Source organism: Dendrobates tinctorius, unplaced genomic scaffold (genome assembly GCF_039654945.1).
Source record: "Dendrobates tinctorius isolate UK_male_01 unplaced genomic scaffold, ASM3965494v1 ptg000012l, whole genome shotgun sequence".
Lineage (NCBI taxonomy): Eukaryota > Metazoa > Chordata > Amphibia > Anura > Dendrobatidae > Dendrobates > Dendrobates tinctorius.
Window position 1 is genome coordinate 4,383,780 of NW_027361680.1, and position 24,688 is coordinate 4,408,467.

The 24,688-nt window shown below is 44.3% G+C and overlaps 1 protein-coding gene across 3 annotated transcripts in view; it reads left to right on the forward strand.

Moving 5' to 3' along the window:
* Positions 1–24,688, forward strand: part of DUSP12 (dual specificity phosphatase 12) — a 115,685-nt gene that overhangs the window by 66,836 nt on the left and 24,161 nt on the right. For all 3 annotated transcript variants that reach the window (XM_073557951.1, XM_073557953.1, XM_073557954.1), the window contains exons 3-4: positions 2,937–3,050; positions 7,313–7,431. In XM_073557951.1, the coding sequence (XP_073414052.1) occupies positions 2,937–3,050; positions 7,313–7,431 (233 nt within the window). The remainder of the gene's footprint in view (positions 1–2,936; positions 3,051–7,312; positions 7,432–24,688) is intronic.

A 24,688-nucleotide genomic window follows, 5' to 3' on the forward strand; every position in this document is an offset into this window, starting at 1 on the left:
TGGATTGAAACTAAAGTTTGAGAGTTTTCCCCCCTCAATGCCGGAGAATTACCTCACTACAATCTCTACACTTTCAAAACTCTTTACTGTTAGATCTTCAAGGCCTGCTTCAAGCAAAGGTGATCTTTCGAGTATCCCTACAAGAGATAGGCAGAGGCCGCTATGCTCGCCTCTACCTGGTCGAGAAGCCTTCAGGGAAGCACAGAGTGATCATCAGTCTGAAACCTCTAAATCAAGTGATCACATGCAGATGATTCAAGATAGAATCAATCAAATCAACAATCCCACTAATTGGACAGGATTGGGTAATGGCTACAATAGATCTGGAGGATGCCTATTACCACGTGCCAATCCACCCAGATCATTGGAGGTTCCTCAGATTCGCAGTTTCCCATGGTCATCGGGTCAGCCATTGCCAATTCAATGTCCTCCAGTTCGGCAGTTCATCAGCGCTGCGGTTATTCACCAAGATTATGACAAGCAGTAATCTTCATTCATCATCAAGGGATTTGCATCATTCTGTATCTAGACGACTTCCTCTTCGTCGCACCATCTATTCCTCGTCTAAATCTGGATGTGCTAAAAACCTTGGAAATCCTGGAATCCCTGGGCTGGATCCCAAATCTGGAGAAAATGAATCTTCATCCTTCACCAAGGAAGAAATTCTTGGGAATCCTTCTGGATTCAGAAAGATCATCCTTCTTGCCCAGAGATCATCAACTTGATCTATTTCAGAGGATTTCCAATTTCAGAGGCCAGAGGGCTCCTACCCTGAGGAAATCAACGTCTATTCTGGGATCACAGACATCATGCATTCAGGCAGTATCCTGGGCTCAAGGCCATACACAAGTCCTCCAAAATTGTGTTCTCTTGTCTTGGGACAGACATCAAAATTCTCTGTCTAGGAGAGTTCCCCTTCCTGGTCATGTGAAGTTTTCCCCTGTTGGTGGCTAAACTACCGGAACCTCCAGCGGGGGGGTCAGCTGGGATCAGCTTCCCCTGAAGATACTCACTTCAGATGCCATTCAGAGGGGCTGTGGAAGAGAAAATCCACTTCCAGGGTTTATGGTCCCCAGACATCAGATCCAGTTCCTCAAACCTCACACAACTGAAGGCGGTAGAGGAGGCGTTGAAAGCTGCATCTGCCCTTTTCCAAGGTCATCATGTACATGTTTATTCCGACAATATGACCACAGTGTCCTACCTCTGTCACCAGGGAGGCACGAAGTACATCAGATTGAAATCAGTCACTGCAAGAATTTTTTTCCTGGGTAGAGAAACATCTTCTGTCCATCACAGCAATCCATCTGAAGGGGTCCGCCAATATCCAGGCAAACTTTCTCACAAGAAAGGACGTCCATCCATGGGAGTGGTGCCTCGACCAAGCAGTCTTTCTAACCCTTGTGTCAAGATGGGGGATTCCGGATGTGGATCTATTTCCCAATGGACAGAACACGAAGGTGAAGACGTTCTTCTCCCTGAATCCCACGGACGGGACATGGGGAATAGACGCCTTTTCTCACCCTTGGAGGTTTGACCTGGCCTATGCCTGCTCGGATTTTGGATTTTCTCCAAAAGGGGCTTGATTTATGTCTTATACCTAGTACTCTGAAGGTGCAGGTGTCAGCTCTTAGCTCTTTCTTTGACCAGAACTTAGCCAGTCATCGCTGGATAAAGCATTTCATGACCTCAGCAGCTAGAATTCGGCCTAGACTTCGTAGCCGGATTCCCCTCGGGATTTAAATCTGGTTCTTAACCGTTTAACCAGAGATCCATTTGAACCTTTAAGACTGTCTTTCTGGTAGCAATTCCACTAGACGTGTAGGAGAGATACAGACCCTATCAATAAGAGCCCTACTTAACGGTTACAGCAGATAGCATTATCCTCCGCTTATATCCCTCCTTTATGCATAAGGTAGTCTCAAACTTTCATAGAGGTCAGGATATTGTGCTACCCTCATTCTGTCCAAATCCTTCCAATACTGAAGAAGAAGCCTTTCACACACCCTAGATATTCATAGGGTGGTTCTCCACTACCTCCAACAAACCGAAGGTTGGAGGATTGACCAAAACGTATTCATTCAGCCCTCAGGAGGAATACGGGCAAGAAGGTGGCTAAGAATACGATCGCCAGTTGGTTCAAGCAAGCTATCTGTCTTGTATACTCATCACAGAATTTATCTCCTCCTTCATCACTGAAGGCTCATTCTACACGTTCAGTATCAGTGGTGGGTGGGCAGAGAGAGGGGACGCATCTACTGAGCAGATATGCAGAGCCGCCACCTAGTCTTATGTCCATACGTTTAACAGACAATACTAGACTAGATTTTAATAGGGATTTAACATTTGGCAGACGAGTTCTGCAGGCTGTGGTCCTGCCCTAAGAAATTAGTTGTTGGTATTACTCCGATATTGCTGTTGTGGAAGGTGACTAGAGAAAATAGAATGTCTTACCGGTAATTCGGTTTCTAGGAACCTTAAACGACAGCACTAATTTCCCTCCCTATCCGATGTTCTTATTGGATGATTTCTGCAGTTTGGTGGTAAATATTCATGTTAGTGTGTCCGGGAAAAACACTGGTGGTTGTAGGAAGGGGAGGGGTATTTAACCTCTTTGTGTTTCCTATCCTCCATTAGGGCGGGGATACCTCCTCCAATACTGCTGTCGTGGATGGTTCCTAAAAACTGAATTACCTATAAGACTAATTCTATTTTTCTGCCAGTTGCCGAGCTTTAAGTACCATGGCCAGGCAGCAATGTAACGCTAGGAATCTGCAGATTAACCCTATACCTGCAGTTTAATAGCTTTTGGAGTCCTGACATTTTCCCTTTAGCTCTAAAAACACATTTCATCCTTCACATTACTTTGTTGGAAGAAAAGAGTTTCTCACTTGAATTAAACATTTCATGTTTCATATCGTATTTTTCTTTAATAGCCATGCTGGAGTAAGCCGAAGTGCTGCTGTGATCGCTGCATACATGATGAACACCACAAGATGCACGTTTGATGAGGCTTACCAGAGGCTGCAAGAGAAAAAATCTGATATTAAGTAGGTTCTGCAGAAGAAGTCATGATATCTTCTTGTGTGCATATTTATATTTTTGTCAGTAGGGTTTTAATATAAATCTAGTATTGTTGATTTCTGTAGATTTTATGTATCCCAATACATGGCCACAGCAGAATGGCGCTCATTCCCCAGCCTCTTGTCCTCCTTCCTTTGTATGATCTTCTAAAGCTAATTTATGACTATATTAAAGTTCAGTTTTGATTTGGTCATTAGTCCAAAAGTAAGACCTGAAATTTGTAATTAAGGGCTCATTCAAACTAATGTATTAAGTGTCCGTGTGTTCTTCATATGCAAAACTGCCAGCATAGAGACGGCACACAAATGCAAGTCAATGTGGTAGTTCACATGAGCATTCATACACACGGACCCGGACCGATGATCTGCGAGTAATAAATGGCTGCCTACACTACTTAGATCTGTAATCCAGATTAGACCTCTGCATTATAAGCACCTATTTATTCATAAAGCACAGCTATATTCTATTGGCTACAGCCAATTAGTGGAGTGGATTCCTCCAATATTAATGCCTACATATGAATACCACAGGCATTCACAAACCACTCACACTTATAGAAAATATATCAAAAAGTTTTATTGCACATATTTAAGACTATACACAAATAACAAAAGTAAAGTTCAAAAGAGGAGGGGTCAAGTAAAGAGCAAGGTGGACACAAAATACTGCTACTGCTTAAAGAAGTTGGTTCAGCTTCGAAACACTTCACAAATAAACTGCATTGTCTAAATGTGAGTTTACACTAGGCGTTTTTTCAGCGTGTTTTTTTCTGCAGCAAAACCTTATCTCTTGGCAGTAAAGAAGCTGCAGAAAAAAAGCAGATTTTCCTTGGTTTTCCGCAGCGGTTTTGGCATTCTAGATGTCTCTTGTTCATGCTGATCAAGTTTAGTGTTGGAAAAAAAAAGTACTATTCCATAGAATCAGGTTTTGGCACAGAAAAACGCAGCAAAACCTGAAATCTGATTTTACTTGCTAGTGTTTGGTTTTGACTTTATTGATGCGATTTTAGTGTATTTTCCACAACAGAACCAGACTAAAAATGCATCTGTGTTTTTACTTTCAGAGTCTCAACATTAAATACAATCCGCACATAAAACTCAGAGTACACACAAGAGAAATTGACATGTTGCATATATTAGCCTCAAAGTTACCCAACTCCTTAAAGGGAACTTGTCATAAAGAATATGGTATTTCTTTGCAGCGATAGTGGTTCTCTGCAGGTAAACTCTGCGTGATACATGTGCGGCAGTCTAATTTTATGTTTGGCTGCAGGGAGAAAGTGAAGTTATGTTCTCTGCAGCCGCTCACTTACAGTTACCAGGGCAGTAACGAGCAGACAGTATTCTGCAGCAAGAGCGCTGTAATCACACAGCCCCAGCGTCAGCCTGATGATTGAAAATGAGCAGCTGCAAGGAGAACATGACTTCATTTTCTCCCTGCAGCCAAACATCACATTAGACTGTCTCATGTTTAAAACTGGATTTCCTTACAGATTACCAATATAGCTGCAGGGAAAGACCGTTTTTTTGTTTATTTTTTTTCCTAGATCTCTTTAAGTAATTTCAAAAAGGACTAAATTGTGATGAGTAGCTGTCTGGGGCAGAACACCTCCAAAGTGAAAGTTCTTGGTACAGTATATACCAAAAGTGTCCCAGGAAGAACAGCTGGTGCAGGAAAAAAATGATGTTATATTCCCCCTGCAGCTGCTCGCTTCCAGTCATTGGTCTGTAATCAAGCAAGATAACTTCATTTTTCCATGCAGTCAAATACCACATTAGACTGCAGCATAGGTTTAAAATGATGTTTGCCATACTAGCACTATGGCTGCAGGTACATTTTTTTTTCTGCTTTCTGTATACAGTAATTAGGGTTACCTGTGTTTCTATTTGACAAGACATCAGTTTGGAAAACTGAATGTTCACTTGTGTTCTAGTATGACCCTCTCTGTACAGGTGGCATTATCATGAGATAATCTCTGCTATCCTCCTCACCCAGTAGTTGGTTTCATGTTATGGCTGATTCGTGTAGTGTATGTGTGACTGTATATAAAGGAGAAACGTGGCCATGTGCAGTTAATCTGATAGTTGGGCACGCTTGTGTTCTAGTAACCCTTTGTGAGCAGGGATTTTTTCTTTGTTCACTTGACTTCTTCCAAGAGCCATAACTTTTTTTTTTTCTATTTTTCTGTTGACATTATAATTTTTTTTTTTTTGCAGGATAAGCTGTAATGATGAATGACATCATTCATTTTGCCATTCAATGTGCTGTAAAACTGGGAAAAAAAATAAAATTTCCAAAGATGAAATGGTAAAAAAAAAATGCAATTCTGACTGATGTTTTACTGACCTGTTCTATCTCTGGTTTTCATGAATAGAACATTACCCATTATAGTGTAAGGCTGTTAAAACAAAAGTATCTTTTGTGGAACATGTCTGCATGAAGACATATCTATTTTTTTTACCGCCATCACAGATTAAAAGTACCAATATAAGTCTATTGGTCTGTGAAAATCAGACGGCACACAGATGGCATCAGTGTGCTGTCTGTGATTAGCTTTGCAAAGGATAGAAATTATTTTTAATTTATTTATTTTTTCATATATCAAAAACACTGATGACACTTTTGACAGTTTATAAGAAAAATCATGATTTCTTATAGATCTCCGCCTGTGGTTGGGCTTCACGGGCGTACAAGGATGGCAGTCATGGGGTCTTCAGCAGGCCACTGTCATGGTAGCGCATCGGTACTTCATGACGCAAGGGGAGGGGGTGATGGGCCCTTTGCCCACACGGAGATTGACTGCAGCATTTAAATAATTAACATATAATTAACATGCAATGCTGGTGTTAGACACACATTCCAGCTATGTAACATAGCCGGCATCTACTGCGTGTGGAGTGGGATCAGAAAAAAAATGAAGAAAAAGTGCAAAACAATAGTGTACACACCAGTTATATAAATGACAAGGCTTTATTAGGAACATGAGTGCCAAAAATACATATTAAAAACATTAAAACCATACAAACATGAAAAACACTTTAAAAAGGATGATAGGCAGACACAATTTTGGTGACTCCAAAGTAGGTGGATGGTAAAGACAGAACATGCAATAATGAAAGTATATGGATAAAAACGCCTATATGGAGAATATACAAACCATAAGGCCTTGTGCACACGATGCATTTTTCCTGCGGATCCGCAGCAGATTTTACCGCGAAGAAACACTGCAGATCCACAAAGCGATTTACAATACAATGTAAATCAATGCAAAAAAGAAAACGCTGTGCAGACGCTGTGGTTTTTTCCGCGCGGTTTTTGTGCGGTACAAAAAATGCAGCATGTCACTTCTTTTGTGCGGTTTTCCACCTTCTCCATTCTCCAAATCCGCAGGGGGGAAAACCGCAATAAAAAAGGAAGAAAGCCGCAGGGAAAATGCAGGTCATTTGACCTGCGGATTTCTTCAAATCTGCGCGGAAAAATCCGCAGGAGGAAAATCTACGTGTGCACTTAGCCTAAGGCTATATGGCATCACTGTTATATAGAGATATGTAATGGAAATATAATACTGATCAAGAGTGACACCATATATGCAATGAAACATCAAAAGCACTGCAGTAAGAATAAAGGGTATAAATCATGAGAAATATAGCATACAGTGAACTGTGTCATTGATGGCAAAACGATTGCAGGAAATATAGAGGATGAACCATAATGTCCGTATATTAATTGAGCATATTTACCACAGCATGGAGTCAGATTGTGCCTGCCAGACCCAGGAGTGAGATCAGCTCCTAATCACCCTGGATGACCCCTGCCCAGTACATTTTTTTTATGTCCTAATGAAGTGAATGGGTTAATAATGGCTTAATTTGCATCATATGGGGTAATTGTTGTGAATTGGGCATTATCTATTTATCAAGGCAACTCTTCAGCTTTTCATTAAAGTGTTTGTCTACTACTCGGACATATTGTTGTCATTCTCTGTTTCTAGACAGCAAAATAGTAACCCCTATACTCCCCTCTGGTACTGTTTCAGCAGTGTCGGCACTGGTTATCCCAGAGTTCATGTGACATTATGTCACGTGATCCCTGCAGCCAATCAGTTCTGTCTTCACTATCCCCTCTTTTGGATGTAAGTGACATCCGGAGGAGGAGAAAGAGCGGCCAATAGAAGATGGTGCATGCAGAGAAGCTCCTCCAACTCATGAGCTGTATATGTTTCTTTCAGAATCCATGATGAGTTTGTTAACCAGCTGGCGATATTTGAAGACATGGGTTGTGATGTGGATATCAGCAGCGCAAGCTACAAACAGTATCGCTTACAGAAACTGACACAGAAATACCCCGGTAATGAACACGAGGGTTTTTGGCTTTCACTGAAAAAACCACTAATACCACAAAAAAAAATCTAATTGGTTGTTAATTAACCCCTTAATGACCGCCAATACGTCTTTTTACTAACCTGAGATATAAGAGAATATCATCCCCACACAGGTGACAATCCAGCAGCTGTTGGCTGTCTACTATATCTGACAACTTGCTGTATCACAAACGATCAGTGTTGGCACTGTCCATATCTGTTTAACCCCTTAGTTGCTGCTGTCAAAAGTGACTACATCGGAAAAATGGTTAAAAGATTGTGGGGGCTTCCGCTTTAATCTAATTGACACACTAAGATCATGATTGTGTGGTGCTGATGTTTGCCATAGCAGTTCATAGCAAATAGCAGCCTTAGAGTCTCTCGGCTATAGTGGTCAGTTCAGAGGTTAGCAACATTTAGGAGGTAAGCAAACACTTTTTCATTTCGGCTATACCACTTTGCATGAATTCCTGAAAATCACCTGAAGGGTTAATAAACTACCTGACTGCAGTTTTCAATATGTCAGTGGGTGCTGTTTTTAAAATGATATCACCTTTGGGGTTTTCCAATATATAGGACCCTCAAAGTCACTTCAAACCTGGATAGGTCCCTCAAAAAATAAATTTTGCAACTTTCTTAGAAAAAATGAAAAATTACTGCTACATTTTTAAACCTTCTAAAAGCCTAACAAAATAAATTAGCGTTTTAAAAATGGTGCTGATGTAAGGCAGACATGTGAGAAATGTTATTTATTAATGTTTTTGTGTGGTATGACTATCTGGATTAAACGGATAATCATTCAAAGTTTGAAAATTGCATTTTTTTTACATTTTTGTCAAGTTTCTGAAATTTTTTTTATAACCTATCAACCTAAATTTACCATTATCATAAGTTATAATGTGCCACGAAAAAACTGTCTCAAAATCAATGGGATTTGTTGAAGAGTTCCAGAGTTATCACCACATAAAGTGATATTGGTCAGAATTTTAAAAATTGGCTCCGTCACTAATGGGTTAACATATGGTTTTCTAGGTAAAACTACTGCTTTTCTGCAAAACCACACAGCTATGACAAACACCTGAAGAGTGTAACAAGTTGTGGTGAAACCCTCTGCGGAGGCAGTTTTCACCCGCAATGGGGCCACTACTTCCGTATTTGCCCTTTACAGAATTTGCCATCTCTCAGTTACTCACCTGTTGGGTGACGAGGGTCCACCAGTTCCAGATACCCACATTACATTGTCCTTGTTGTCCAGAGTAGATGTTACCGCATCACATTCAATCTTCTAAAACTGTTGATCTGGAATTTCCAAATCGGGGTTAGGTAATCTCTGCATGTAGCTGTAAAGTGTGGCTTCAGTGTGTCTACTGGGGGTATATAGAAGTGGATTGTGTATTTGCCTGTGTAGTGTGTAATCTATAAATGTGTTTGTTAGATATGCGCCTAATGTGAATGTGTGTACATAGGTGGGGTATCCCAGCGGGACCCAGAAACACATTCAGCACAGACTCCCTAACATGTGACCAGCTCATTGGGTATAATTTATATTTTTCATGCTAGACACACTGCAAATCACTTTCAGTCATCTATATCATGTATTTCAGGACTTTTCGTGTAATGATTAATGGATTAACCCATAGTAAAGTTAGTTTCAGGGTCCTGACTTGGCTTCTGTTCTTTTCCTTTATTTCACATGTTTAGGAAAGGTTCCCTTTGCAACCTCAAAATATTTTCTAAATTAAAAAGCTAAGAGATTAACTAGAATTTATGTTTGTGTGCATGCAGCATGTACGGTAAGTGCATGTTCACACTGGACACTAAACAGACAAAACCCAAGATAAAAACATTCTAAGCAAATATCCTAAGGTAAATAAACGTAAAAAAATGGCTAGATTGTGGATTTAATCTGCGCTACTGGATGATTCAAGGTCCAAACCATGTAGCCATTCAATTAAGTACACAACTTCTTCATCAGGAACACCACAGTAAATAAACAGCAATAATGCATGAAAATAATATAGGGTGCTTTAACATAAGTTTGATTAAAAAAAAATGTAAAAGCCATCACGTCACGGTGATCATATTCGGAACGGTCTTAACCATTTTAATATTATACTTATTGGGTCTTAATTAGAGTTGAGCGAAACGGGTCGGTCAATTTCAAAAGTCGCCGACTTTCGGAAAAGTCGGGTTTCATGAAACGAAACCCGACCATAGCGTGAGGTCGGCCACCATGGCGCCAAAGTCGCGTTTGAAATGATGCTTCAGCGCCCTTTTTCAGCCAATGATGGAGGACGCACACTGTGGGCAATGCGATGACATAGGCAGCGGTCACCACTAGTGTTGAGCGATACCATCCAATATTGAGAAATATCGGATCGGATTGGATCGGCCGATACCCAAAAAGTATCGGTTATCACCGATTCCGAAACCGAAAGTCCCATTCAAGTCAATGGGACAGAAATATCAAAATTAAATAAAAACCCTTTCTTTCCTTGTAGGTTAATTCTACATGAAGGAAAACAACTAAGAATAATGTAGAATGTATTGGGGGAGGTGGAGGAGACATTGAGGCTGTGTGCACACGCTGCGGAAAAGGTGCGGATTCATCCGCGCGGATTTTGTACAATCCGCAGGTGAAACCGCAGGTCAAAAGACCTGCGGTTTTACCTGCGGATTGCTCTGCGGTTTTGCCCTGCGGTTTTTCATCTCCTCAATGGAGGAGATGGCAAACCGCAGGAGAATCCGCAGAAAGAATTGACATGTCAATTCTTTCTGCGGATTGAAAACCGCAGATAATCCGCGCGGAAAATTCCGCACCGTCTGCACTGCGGTTTTTGATTCCCATAGGGAATCATTGTACTGTACACCGCAGCAGAAACTGCTGCGGGTCCGCAGCGGCCAAAACCGCTGCGGAACCGCAGCAAAATCCGCAGCGTGTGCACACAGCCTAAAGGCTTAGAGGTTTAGCCCAATCAAATGGAATAGCAGGAATAATTTTTTTTTTTTAAAGATGTTCAGAGTTACAAAGATATTGACAATGTTAACCTTTTTTATATTTTGTCAGATATGTGTGTTTCACTACTTCCATGCTCTTCACCTTCTTTTTTACTTCTCCCACACTTTCTCCTTCATGATCCTCAGCAGCAGCAGCATCTTTTTCATCAACTTCTTCTTCACCTTATTCATCTTCTTCTTCACCTTCTTCCTATTATTCTTTTTTTGTACATTATTCATATTCTTCTTATTCAACGATTATTCTTCTTCATATTCTACTTCATCTTCTTCCTATTCTTCTTCTTCATCATATTCTTATTTGTGACAGGCATTCCTGTAGTTGTTATCTATCAAAGTTTGAAGATTACTCCTTCCGTTCTGTCACAAAAGATTTGCAGCAGGATTTGTCCTCGTTCAGTTTGGCCTGCAGCAGCAGTCATTTTCCAGGGGCACCACGAGGAGGAACGGACTCACCCCCATACACTGCTTAGTCGTCTTCTGCTTATAATTTAGATAATATCTTTTGCTCAGATTTTTAGTCTTATGCTTAATGTTCTTCTGCTTTTGGTTCTTCTGCTTTGTGTTCTTCTGCTGCTTGGTCTTCTGTCTCTTGTTGTTCTGCATCTTGGTGGTTGTCTTCATGTTCTTTCTCCTCTTGGTCATCTTCTTCAGGGTCATCTTTTTGGTCTTCTTCGGTGTGGTCTTCAGGGTCGTCGTCTTCAGGGTTGTCGTCAGGGAGATCGAGTGAGAACCAAAAACCATTTCCACAAGCTTGAACTTGGAAAAGTAGCAGAAGGTACAAGAAGGCTGAGGAACTGCCGAGAACCAGCTGACGGTACTGGAACCCGGATGGGTAGCAGAAGCAACAAGAGTAAATGGAACTAGCGAGGACCAGCTGACTGTGCTGGAACCCGGAGGGGCAGCAGAAGGAACAAGAGCCAATGGCACAACCGTGGACCAACTGACGGTGCTGGAACACGGTTACTAAGCAGGAGGTACCTGTGCTAGAAAGCACTACCAAGGACCAGCAGACGTTGCTGAAACTCGGATACCGAGAAGGAGGCACCTAGGCCAAAGGCACTGCCGAGAACCAGCTGACTGTGCTGGAACCCGGATGGGTAGCAGAAGCTACAAGAGTCAATGGAACTGCCGAGAACCAGCTGACGGTGCTGGAACCCAGAGTGGCAGCTGAAGGAACAAGAGCCAATGGCACAACCGTGGACCAGCTGACGGGGCAGGAACACGGTTACTAAGCAGGAGGTACCTGTGCTACAAAGCACTACCAAGGACCAGCAGACGTTGCTGGAACTCGGATACCCAGAATGAGGCACCTCAGCCAAAGACACTGCCGAGAACCAGCTGACGGTACTGGAACCCGGATGGGTAGCAGAAGGTACCCATGAAAAACAAAGTTGCAAGGCCGCGAGCCGGCCGCAGTTACCGAAACCCTCAGTCCTACAGGGGGTGCATGTCCTATTGGCACTACGGAACCAGCCTTTATTACCAGAACCCGCAGCCCACATAGGAAGCACCGAAACTGCATGCACCATAGATTCGGCTAACCCGACCGCAACACGACAGGACAAAGTATTGGTGGCAAAGTGACGTTGACACTACCCGGAAACAGCAGGCGTGCTGGAACCAGGCTGGGCAGGAGGGAGTACCCGTGCCAAAGACACTTCTGAGCAGCAAATGACGATGTTGGTGCCCAGGGTCAATCAGGGTGTAGGCTGAGGCCTAATTTCATCAAGTTTAATATCTGTTGTAGACTGCTACTGATTTTAAACGTGCTTCAACTAGGCCTCTGGCTCCACTCTGTCTCTAGTATTTACCCTGGCCTCCAACCCCGCCAGTTGCTGCTCAGAAGTGGCGTCTGCACAATCAACACTTGTTCCTGTGTTACTGGGGTTCAGTAACGTCAGCTGATCCCAGATGTGTGTCCGGCAATGTCTCCTGCTCTGTCCACATTCCCACAGTGGGAATGTGGACAGAGCAGGAGACATTGCCGGACACACATCAGGGGATCAGCTGACGTTACTGAACCCCAGTAACACAGGAACAAGTGTTGATTGTGCAGACGCCACTTCCGAGCAGCAACTGGCGGGGTTGGAGGCCAGGGGAAATACTAGAAACAGAGTGGAGCCAGAGGCCTAGTTGGAGCAAGTTTAAAATCAGTAGTTGTGTGAATGTGGAGGCAGCAGAAGACATTGCCGTCCACACAGCAGGGGAGCAGCTGGCGTTACTGAACCCCACTAACACAGGAGCTAACACTGCACTTCTGAGCAACAACTGGCTGTGTTGAAGCTCAAGGATTACAGTTCAGGTGGTAGGAACATGAACACAACAGGAGACCTGGATACTGTTGCCAACCAAATATTGATTCTGGAAGAGGACTGGCAAATTCTGGCGAGATCCAGGCCTTGTTCATTTTCAGAAAAGTAAGCCGGTCAACGTTATCTGAGGATAGTCGCGTGCGACGGTCTGTTAGTACACCACCTGCGGCACTAAAGACGCGTTCCGATAATACACTGACAGCAGGGCAAGCCAGCACCTCCAATGCATACTGGCTAAGCTCTGGCCATGTATCCAGCTTAGAGTCCCAAAACTTGAAGGGGGAAGAGCCGTATGGGAGTACGCTGACAGGGCAAGACATGTAGTCTGTCACCATCTGCCGGAAACGTTGCCTCCTGCTGACTGGAGCCGTCTGTGATGGTGTATACATTTGTGGCGGGCACACAAAACTTTGCCACATTTGGGCCATACTGGTCTTGCCTTGTGCTGATGCGCTGCCTCTGCTCCCTCTTTGTGCAGAGCTTCCTCCACTGCCCCGACGCACAGAGCTGCTTTGTGAAGCACTAGCAGCACTGCTCTCGGGTGGAATGGAGAACATGATGGACTGCACCAATGTGTCTTGGCACTCCCGCATTTTACGCTCCCGGTTCTACGGTGTTATGAGGCTTGGTAAGTTGTCCCGGTAGTGAGGATCTAGGAGGATGTACACTCAATAATCAGCTGTGTTGAGAATGTGGGCGATGCGGCGGTCGTTTCTCAGGCACTGCAGCATGAAATCAACCATGTGCTGCAGACTCCCAACTGCCCAAGAAACGCTGTCCCCTGCTTGAGGCGTCATCTCTGCCTGCTCTGCATCACCCCACCCTCGCTGTACATACTGACTAGAGCATTGTGTACCTCCCTCTTCTGGAGAGATGTCTTCCTCCTCCATTGACTCTTCCTCATCCTCCTCACAAAATGTCCCCTGCCTAGGCCTTTGTGAGGAACCACGTAGCGCAGACTGTCCAGAAGCAGATGGCATTTGTGACTCATCCTTCAACTCTTCCAAAACCTCCTCCCTTAGTTCTTGCAGTGTTTTTTGAAGCAGGCAGATAAGGGGGACAGTCATGCTGACTAGTGCATCATCTGCACTCGCCATCCGCGTGGAATCATCAAAGGCACGCAAAACGAGGCAGATGTCCTTCATAGAGGCCCAATCAGTGGTGCTGAAGTGTGACCGGCACAGAGCGACTTGTTTGCGCCTGATGCAGCTGGTACTCCATTACTGCTGCCTGCTGCTCACACAACCGCTCCAACATATGTAACGTTGAATTCCACCTGGTGGGTAGGTCACATATGATGCGATGTTCCGGAAGGCGTAATCGGCGCTGCGGAGCTGCAATGCGCGATCTTGCCGTGCTGGAACGCCGCAAGTGAGCGCACTCTATGCGGACTTTGTGCAGCAGTGCATCAAGATCCAGATAGTCCCTCAGAAAGCTCTGCACGACCAAGTTCAGCACATGTGCCAGACATGGGATGTGAGTGAGGTTGCCTAGGCCCAAAGCTGCCACCAGATTTCGGCCATTGTCACACACTACCAAGCCTGGCTGGAGATTTGCTGGCACAAACGACATGTCGCTCTCCTGCTTGATGGCATTCCAGAGCTCCTGCCCTGTGTGGATTCGATTCCCCAAAGAAATTAATTTCAGTACGGCCTGTTGACGTTTGGCCACGGCTGTGCTTATATCGGTCGTAACAGGCTCCTGCAGCGCTGATTCTGAGGAACTGGAGTATGAGGAGGAGTCAATGTGTACAGACTGGATTCCTGCAATCCTTGGAGTTGGCAGAACACGTACAGCGCCACTTTCAAGATCTGTACCCGGCTCCACAACATTGACCCAATGGGCAGTGAGGGAAAGGTATCGTCCCTGTCCATGGTTACTGGTCCATGCATCGGTGGTCAGGTGGACTTTGCTACTGACGGCGTTTAGTAGCGCATGTTTAATTTTTCCCTCCACATGCTTTTGAAGGGCAGGGACGGCTTGCCTGCTGAAATAAAAGCGGCTGGGCACGGTGTATTGTGGGACTGCCAATGTCATGAAGTTCCCGAAGGTGTCAGTCTCCACCAGCCTGAAAGCGAGCATTTCAAGGGCCAGTAATTTGGCAATGCCAGCATTCAGAGCCTGTGCTCGGGGATGGTTTGCCGAGTATGGCCGCCTTTTCTCCCATGCCTGTGCTACCGATGGCTGTAGAGTGGCCTGGGAGGATGAACGGGAACGTGGTGCTGTGGGTGGAATGTCACTGGGTCTCTGTACAACAGTGCCAGAGGTTCTTCCATGGCGATCCTGTGAGGAAGCCGAACCAGCTGTGTGTGAACTGGAGGAAGAAGCTACAACACGAGCTGAAGAGGTGGTAGGTGGTGCTGTAGGTTGGCCTACATCTTCAGTGTGTCTTTGTAACTCCACCACGTGCTTGGTCCGCACATTTTTCCACATATTTGTGGTATTGAGGTTGCTGACACTTTTCCCTCTTTTGACTTTCTGATGACACAGCTTGCATTTGATAAAGCAAATGTCATCTGCAACTGTGTCCAAAAAGGACCACGCACTGCAAGTCTTGGGAGTGCACGTTTTGGGTTTTGGAAGAGGAATGCTCCTAACGGGTGCCGAAGTGGAGGCTACAGGCAACCAAGTCTGCCCCCTCACTCTCCCTCCTGTTTTGACCGTTCGGGGAATCTCTTTCTCAGAGCTGCTCCCACCACCTTCCTGTTCCTCACGCCATGATGGATCAAGGACCTCATCATCTACACTCCCCTCTTCAAACACCTGCTTCTCCTGGGTAGTCTCGCCAGCACCGAACGCACCAGAAAGTGGCACCTGAGTCTCGTCATCATCTGATGCGTACTGAGGTGTGCTGACCATAGGCACTGGCCCACCTGCCTCTTCAGATTCAGAGGGACAAAGCAGTTGCGCATCACTGCATACTCCCTCTTCTTCACATTCTTGAATGCTGCTTGGCTGGCCCCCTCTTTCCAAGCCAACAGATTCAGAGAACAGAAGTAGAGACTGTGATGGCTCCTGTACAGGGCTCTCTGACTGCCTGGGCAATTTGGCAGGTGGTGAAGAGACAGATGGTTGCTCTTCAGTGCTCTGACCCTGAGAGGACGTGGAAGTCATTGAAGTCGATGCGTTAGCTGCCATCCATCCGACAACGGCTTCAATTTGTTCCTCCTGCAGCAGTGGGGTACGGCGAGGTCCTACAAAGCTGCGCATAAAGAACTGTTGCCTGGTAAAACTGGGGTATGCTGACTCACTGGTGCCCGCATCAGGTACAGACTCCCCACGTCCTCTCCCTGCTGAAACTCCACGCCCACGTGCCTTACTCCCTGCCTTCTTCATCTTGGTAGACTGATCAAGATAGGCAGAAAAGTACAAAGAGGGGGCTTTGATTTTGATTTTGGCGCGCACGGCGCACCGTCAAAAGTGCGCAGCACAGGTCAAAGCGCAACTAGCGCACGGCCTGCGCACGATCTGCGCACCCTATGCTAAAGATAGGGTGCGCCGATCGCAGGCGCCGCTGTCCGCTAGTAGGCGGCGCTACAAGCAAGGGGCGGGCACGCCGGGCAGAGAGCCGGCTCGGGGGCGGAGCTACCCCCGGCCGTGCGCGCGCTGAAAATGCGCTAATGTGAAACCAGCCTAAGTGTGCTTATTCCTAAACAGCTGCTAACAGGTATAAGAAACACTAATTTTATAAAGTGTGTGGACTACACTTTAATATGAGCTAATGTGGCCTACACAACTGTCAAATGGAGTGTTTGGTGAACTTTATTTTGTTTGTTTTTTTCAAAAAAACAAAAAGGATGTGACCAAAGATTTGAAAGCGATAGTATCACAAACTTTTTGGAGCTGTTACAATGCAGGAAGGTAACCTACAATGCAAAAGATGAGGCTCCAAAATATAGACTAATAATAATCTGGCTGCGGCTGAAGGGCACAAGCCAGAAAAAAGGCTCCTCTATCTACTCCTGTATAGTGTTTGCAACCAACCAATGTAGATGGATACGGATGGATGCACACTAACAGGAGAATGAAAAATGAGCTGCAATAAAGGAAAAATATGTATGAGGCAGTGACGCACGCTGAGCGGCCTACAACCAGACATACCTGCAGGACACACTACATCGTGAGCTGCACTCACACAGAGACCTCTCAGACAGCCGTGAACAGTGCAGATAACTGGCACTAGCACTGAAAGGCTGCAGAAAGGCTCCGCTGTCTACTCCTATAGTGTTTGCAACCAATATATATGGATACGGATGGATGCATACTAATAGGAGAATTAATGAAAAATTTGCAGCAATAAAAGAAAAATATGTATGAGGCAGTGACGCACGCTGAGCGGCCTACAACCAGACATGGCTGCAGGACACACTACACAGCGTGAGCTGCACTCACACAGACCTTGCAGACAGCTGAGAACACTGCTGCAAGGCAAAAGAAAGCTACAGTGGTTGATTATGTAGCCTGGGTAAAGCACAATATGATTTGGAAAATCACTATCTCTAACTGTCCCTCAGAGTCTTGAACAGCAGCCTGTCCCTAACTGAATTCACAGCAGAGTGAACCCGAAATGGCGGCGGCTTTTATAGTGCATCATGACATCATTTCAGCAGCCAATCACAGCCATGCCATTACTTAACATGCCTACATGCCTAACAGAATGTGCCCACACTTCTGAGGATTGTCATTGGCTGAATCAAATCAAACTGGCTCATAGCATTATGGGAACTTCCGATTCCGGTATTCGATATGCTAAAAGTATCGGAACTCAGTATCGGAATTCCGATACCACGAATATCGGCCGATACCCGATATTTGCGGTATCGGAATGCTCAACACTAGTCATCACCATCTTTGAGAAGGGCACGCAAGTGATTGGCTTGCTTTGTGTGGCGTCACAGGGGCTATAAAAGGGTGTGCACGCCGACCACCATCTTACTTCTGCCGATCTCAGAATAGGGAGAGCTGCTGCTGCTGATTCTGTAGGGAGAGCGTTAGGCAGGGAAGAAGATACAAAAAACTGCTTCAGCTGCTAGCGATTTTGCTTGTACTACACACCAGTTAGTGTGCAGTGCAAGGGGAGGCTATATTTTGGTGCATCAGCTCTGTTGGTTATTAGGCTGCCTTATAAGGCTCCCTGATAGCTGCATTGCTGTTTTCACACTGCTGTGCAAACTGCTTTTTTAAAAGCAAAGATACTTTTCATCCTCTTTTTTGCCCAGTTACCAAGCGTTCATTTTTCCACTCTTTTGTGTGCAGCAGTCCTGCTTATTAGGCTGCCTGCTGCCATACTTGGGACTGAGAGCATCATTGTTAGCTTGCTAAAATCTCTAGGGAGATTCAAATTCTCCCCAGTCCTATATAGACATTTTATACACCATCCAATTTCAGCCTGTTATATTGAGGTGTAATCTACACTGGGCCTGAGATAATAGTTCAGTGTCCTCAAGTCTGTAGGGAGATTCAAATTCTCACCAATACTATATACACCTTGTACCTTGTTTTACAGTACCATATTGCTGGTGGTATTTTGAGTACATTTTCCCAAAAATGAGGAAGTGTGTTGGAAGAGGCCGTGGAAGTGGGTGGGGGTTGCCAGCTGATAATGATGGTGTTGGTGGTGGATCTGCTGGTAGTGGCAAAAGCACAATAGCACCTAAGGCAAGAGGTGTTGAGCCTGCATCATCATCTGGCTCCACAGGGCCTCGAAGGCTCCCTTTTCTGGGAGTAGGTAAACCGCTTTTAAAGCCGGCGCTTCAGGAACAAGTTTTGGTTTACATTGCTGACACAGCCTCCAGCTCTATCGCCTCCTCTTCTGAACTTTCAAAAAATAAAAGCACTGAGTCGTCAGTGGAGGCTCCTGGTCAGGAACCACACCTTTCCTTGTTTGCTTCACCCATACCAAAAGTAAAGGATGCGGCAGGCCACACTACAGATTACTCCATGGAGCTCTTTTCACATACCATGCCTGGGTTATCAAGTCAAATCGTGAATTACCCAGTCCAAGAAGAATCTGACATGGAGTGCACTGATGCACAGCCACTGCTAGATTTATCTGCTGGTACATTCACTCAGAGCACTACATTGTCCTTGCAGTGTACTGAGCCAGAATCTGACCCTGATGAAACTCAGGTGCCCCTTCCTGCATACTATACCACCTTACATGGTGACCCAGAGGAAGGTGCACATGACATTGAAAAGGAGGTGATGGATGACCCAGTTGTTGACCCAGATTGGCATCCATTGGGGGAAGAGGGTGCCGCTGCCAATAGCTCAGAAGAGGAGGAGGAGCATCCGCAGCAGGCATCGACATCGCAACAGCTGTTATCTGGCAAGCCCGGAGCAGTCCAAAAACGGGATACAAAAACCAAAAGAGTTGCAGGACAGCTAGGTCAGACGGTTAAATTAGCACAGCGTGCAAGGCCTCAAAATGTCTTCCATAGTAGGAAGAGTGCAGTGTGGCACTTTTTTGAACAAAATCCTAATGATCAGGCAAAGGTTATCGGTAAGAAGTGCGCAAAGACCTTTAACCGAGGGAAAAATCTGAGAAATTTGAATACCAGTTGCATGCTTAGACATTTAACCACCATGCACTTGCAAGCGTGGATGGACTACCAAACCTCACGTACCACATGTGCAACTGCTCCCAATGAAGGTAGTCAGCAACGCTACATCGTTTCCCCCACTGTAAGCCCACCGGTTAGCACACCACCAGCAGCAAATGTTGAGGTGTCATCGCAAGGCCAAAGCAGTTAGGGAATCACAATGTTATTGCTACGAAAGACTGAATCTAGGCCATCAGAAAGAACACCAACTCCATCACCATCATCAACCCTCTCTTAGTCCGCCATGTCCACTGCTAGTTCCACCATATGCAGCTCTCAAGTCCAGCTCACCCTACCAGAGACTGAGTAGGACAAGAAAGTACTCATCCTCTCATCCACGTACACTGGGTTTGAACGCCCATATTGCCAAACTAATCTCGCTAGAGATGATGCCCTACCGGTTGGTTGAAAGCGAAGCTTTCCGCGAGCTCATGGCCTACGCAGTACCACGCTATGATCTATCCAGTCGCCACTTCTTTTCCCTCGCAAAGCCATCCCAGCCCTCCACCTCATGTGAAAGACTGCATTGTCCATGCACTCAAGCAATCAGTGAGTGGAAAGGTGCACCTCACAACAGATGCATGGTCCAGTAGGCATGGCCAGGGCCGTTACGTGTCCATCACTGCGCACTGGGTTAATGTGGTGGATGCAGGGTCCACAGGAGACAGCAGCGGTGGGACAGTGCTGCCTAGCCCACGGTATAGGAAACAGTTGGGTGTAGGCGTTCGACCCTCCTCCTCCAGAAGAGAAAGCTCGTCCACAGAGCGCAGTCGCACGAGCACTCCATCTGCAGCTGCCAGTGTTGCACACTCAGTGTCCCACTATTGAACAGCTAGTGGCAAGTGTCAGCAGGCTGTGTTGAAGATGATGTGTTTGGGCGACAACAGACACACCGCGGAGGTACTGGCCGACTACTTGCAGCGACAAACTGAGTCATGGCTGGACAGTCTACATCTTGAGGCAGGCAAGGTAGTTAGTGATAACGGCCGGAATTTTTTGGCAACCATAGCCCTTTCAAAACTCCGACACATACCTTGCCTGGCTCACACCTTGAACCTGGTGGTGCAGTGCTTCCTCAATAATTATCCAGAGTTAACAGGCCTGCTCCAGAAGGTCCGAAGACTGTGCTCGCACATCCGCCCGTCGCCCGTACACTCCTGTCGTATGAATTTAGAACAGTGGGGAATAAAAATAATATTCCAAAATAAACAATTTTTTGAAATAATTAAATATATAATAAAAGATATGTCAAAAAAACCCCTCTGAAAAAATTGGATGGTAGACCATCCGGTGAAAAAACACTATACTCCGGATATGGTGGAAGATGAAACCGGCAGGGTATAAAAATAAAAGAAAATATGATGTGTGTAATATACAATGTAAAGAAACACACAGAATAAAATAATCAAACAATGGCCTTTATTAAGGTATAAAACAACACTAGGTGTACACTTAGAATAATTAAAAAAGGCACCCCAAATGTAAACATGGTATTAGAAATCCATAATAGGCTATATAGTAAAGCTTTCCTAATAACCATGCTATACTGGCTGAATGAGTAACAGGTAAAAAAATACATACAATGACCCAAAAACACAAAAATAGTGCAATGTGTGGCAAAAAATGCCAACTTCAAGTAAAGTGCAATGGTGATATAGCTCAAAGAGTGACCATGAATACCAATGAGTGGTAAAAATGAAGCGCCACACAATGAAGAAATAAAGAATAAACAATTACCTGATGGGCCAGCTAATGGTGCCAAAATAACGCGCCCCGACGCGCGTTTCGGAGTTGCTCTCCTTCGTCAGGGGGTGGGTAAACTAGTGATCGGTGCATCCATTTATAATGAGTACAATTCCAGGCAGGGGGCATGACGGCGCATGCGCCGCCGCCGCGACCCGGAAGGCACATCGCGCGCGGCGTCACGTGACCGAACACCGCCGGGTGAACCCAGCGTGTCAGGACACAGACGCCGTCGCCATGTGAACCACCGGCGCTGAGGGATAAAAATAAGTAAAAGAAGTGACAATGTGGAAACATTAATTAAAGCATAATTATGCATTATGACAAAAGTGACATATATGTATAATTAATAAAATATAAAAGACATTGGTTGTGCAAAAAAAGGTAATAAATGAAGGAAATATATTCCTAAACTAATGTAAACCATATCGTGAAATATTTTTATTTTCACGGCTCTGCGTTATAAACTTCTGTGATGTACTTGGGGGTTCAAAATGCTCGCCACACATTTAGATAAGCTCCTTGGGGGGTCTAGTTTCCAAAATGTTGTCACTTGTGTGGGGTTTCTACTGTTAAGGCACATCAGGGGCTCTGCAAAAGCAACATGACGCCCACAGAACATTCCTTCAAAGTTTGCATTCCAAAACTCCTTCCTTTCCGAGCTCTCCCATGCGCCCAAACAATGGTTTCCCCCCACATATAGGGTATTAGCGTACTCAGGACAAATTGCACAACAACTTTTGTGGTCCAATTTCTTTTGTTACCCTTGGGAAAATAAAAAATAGCAGGCTAAAAAATCATTTTTAAGGAAAAAAAATGATTTTTTATTTTCACGTCTCTGCGTCATAACCTTCTGTGAAGCACTTGGGGGTTCAAAGTGCTCACCACACATCTAGATAAGCTCTTTGAGGGGTCTAGTTTCCAAAATGGTTTCACTTGTGGGGGTTTTCCACTGTTTAGGCACATTAGGGGCTCTTCAAACACGACATGGCGTCCAATCTCAATTCCAGCCAATTCTGCATTGAAAAAGTCAAACGGCGCTCCCTCCCTTCTGAGCTCTGCCGTGCGCCCAAACAGGTTTACCCCCACATATGGGGTATCAGCGTACTGAGGACAAATTGCACAACAACTTTTGGGGTCTAATTTCTCCAAATAAAAATTTGAGGGCGAAAAGCTAATTTTTGTCGAAAAAAATGATTTTTTTATTTTCACGGCTCTACGTTATAAACTTCTGTGAAGCACTTGGAGGTTAAAAGTGCTCACCACACATCTAGATAAGTTCCTTAAGGGGTCTAATTTCCAAAATGGTGTTACTTGTTGGGGGTTTCCACTGTTTAGGCACATCAAGGTCTCTCCAAACGCAACATGGCATCCGATCTAATTTCCAACCAATTCTGCATTGAAAAAGTCAAACGGCGCTCCTTCCATTCCGAGCCCTGCCGTGCGCCCAAACAGTGGTTTACCCCCACGTATGGGGTATCTGCGTATTCAGGAGAAATTGCACAACAAATGTTGTGGTTTATTTTCTCTTTTAACACTTGTGAAAATAAAAAAATTGATTCTGAAGTAAAATGCTTGTAAAAAAAAAGTTAAATGCTAATTTTTTCCTTCCACATTGCTTCAGTTCCTGTGAAGCACGTAAAGGTTTAATAAACTTCTTGAATGTGGATTTAAACACCTTGAGGGGTGAAGTTTTTAGAATGGTGTCACTTTTGAGTATTTTCTGTCATATTGACCTCTCAAAGTGACTTCAAATGTGAGGTGGTCCCTAAAAAAAATATTTTTGTAAATTTTCTTGTAAAAATGAGAAATCGCTGGTCAACTTTTAACCCTTATAACTTCTTAACAAAAAAAATTTTGGGTTCCAAAATTGTGCTGATGTAAAGCAGACATGTGGGAAATGTTATTTATTAAGACATTTTTGTGACATATCTCTGATTTAAGGGCCTCAAAATTAAAAGTTTGAAAATTGCAAAATTTTAAAAAATTTCACCATATTTCTGTTTTTTTCATAAATAAACGCAAATCATATCGAAGAAATTTTACCACTAACATAAAGTAAAATATGTCACAAAAAAACAAACTAAGAATCAGCGGGATCCGTTAAAGATTTCCAGAGTTATAACCTCAGAAAGTGACAGTGGTCAGAATTGTGAGAATTGGCCTGGTCATTAAACTGCAAATTGGCTCTGTCACTAAGGGGTTAATGTTTATTCACAGCAGGGCTTCGAAGGGGGGCATTGCTGTTTGACTTTTGGAGTTCAATTTTTGGCTGTGATAGATTGCCGAGGTACGCCATTTCATCTTTAGAGAGCTTTTCACTTGCCAAACCAGCAGCAGCCCCCATAAGTGACATTTTGAAAACTACAGGTCTAAAGAAATGCATCCAAGGCCAGGTTCACATTGCGTTATGGCACTCCGTTTAACGGATTGCGTTACAAAGCGGCATTACCGCGATGTAACGCATCCATTAACGCACCCATAGACTGCCATAACGTAGCGCATCGCTAACGCAAGTCATAATCGGCATGCATTAGCGATGTGCTGTCATGCTGTGATGGACCCTCGGATGCGGTCTGCAGCGTTCGAGGGTCATGTCACGGCTAGCACAGCGCTAACACGATCGTATAACGCGATCAGAAAACAGTAGCGTTAGCGCAGTCCGTTTTAACGCATGCGTTGAACGGACTGCAATAACGCTATGTGAACCTGGCCTAAGGTTGTTTTGAGCATATTGAACCCACATGTGCTTTACAAAAATTATTACATTGGACCACGAAAATGAAAATTTTTTTCTTCCCACTTCAGCCCTACAATTTTCATTTTCATAAGGAATAGTATTAAAGAATGGACCTCGCAATTTAAACAATTTCTACAGAATACAATACTCAATGGATATTGCTATTACTATGGCTCACTATTGTTTGAACACACGGAGGGTCTCAGGAGGGAAGGGGCCACCATTTGTCTTTTTTGGAATGCAGATTTTGTTGCAATTGACTGTGAACACCATCAGCAGAGCCCCTGAGCTGCCAGAGCAGCAAAACCACAAGTTAGCCCATTTTGGGAACTTCAATACTCAAAGAATTCATCTGGAGACTTGGGGAGTATGTTGAACCCTTATTTGCCTCAAAGAATTTTCTAAAATTAGACCTTGGCAATGTAACATTTTAGTAGTAAAAATTATTTTTTTATTACCTGCAATTTTTTTCATTTTCAGTAACGTAGCGATACTGGTGTTTGTTTTCAGAAACTACTGTTTGGCCACACGACAGGGCTTAGTAGGAAAGAGCACTAAATGATTTTTGGCTCACAGTTATTGCTAGAATATTTTGCAGGCAACATTTGCAAAGCTCCCAACATGCCAGAAAAGCAGAAAACCATTCAAAGTGATCCCATTTGGAAACTACACCCCTCAGAGGTGTTTACAGAAATAACAAACAAACATGGTCTGAAAATGCAAATGAGAGAATTGAACCCAACTTGTGTTTCTGGAAACGTGCCATGTAAATTAAGCAGGTTTTTCACACTATACCATTGTCTTGCAGGTGTATGTTAACTGAAATTTA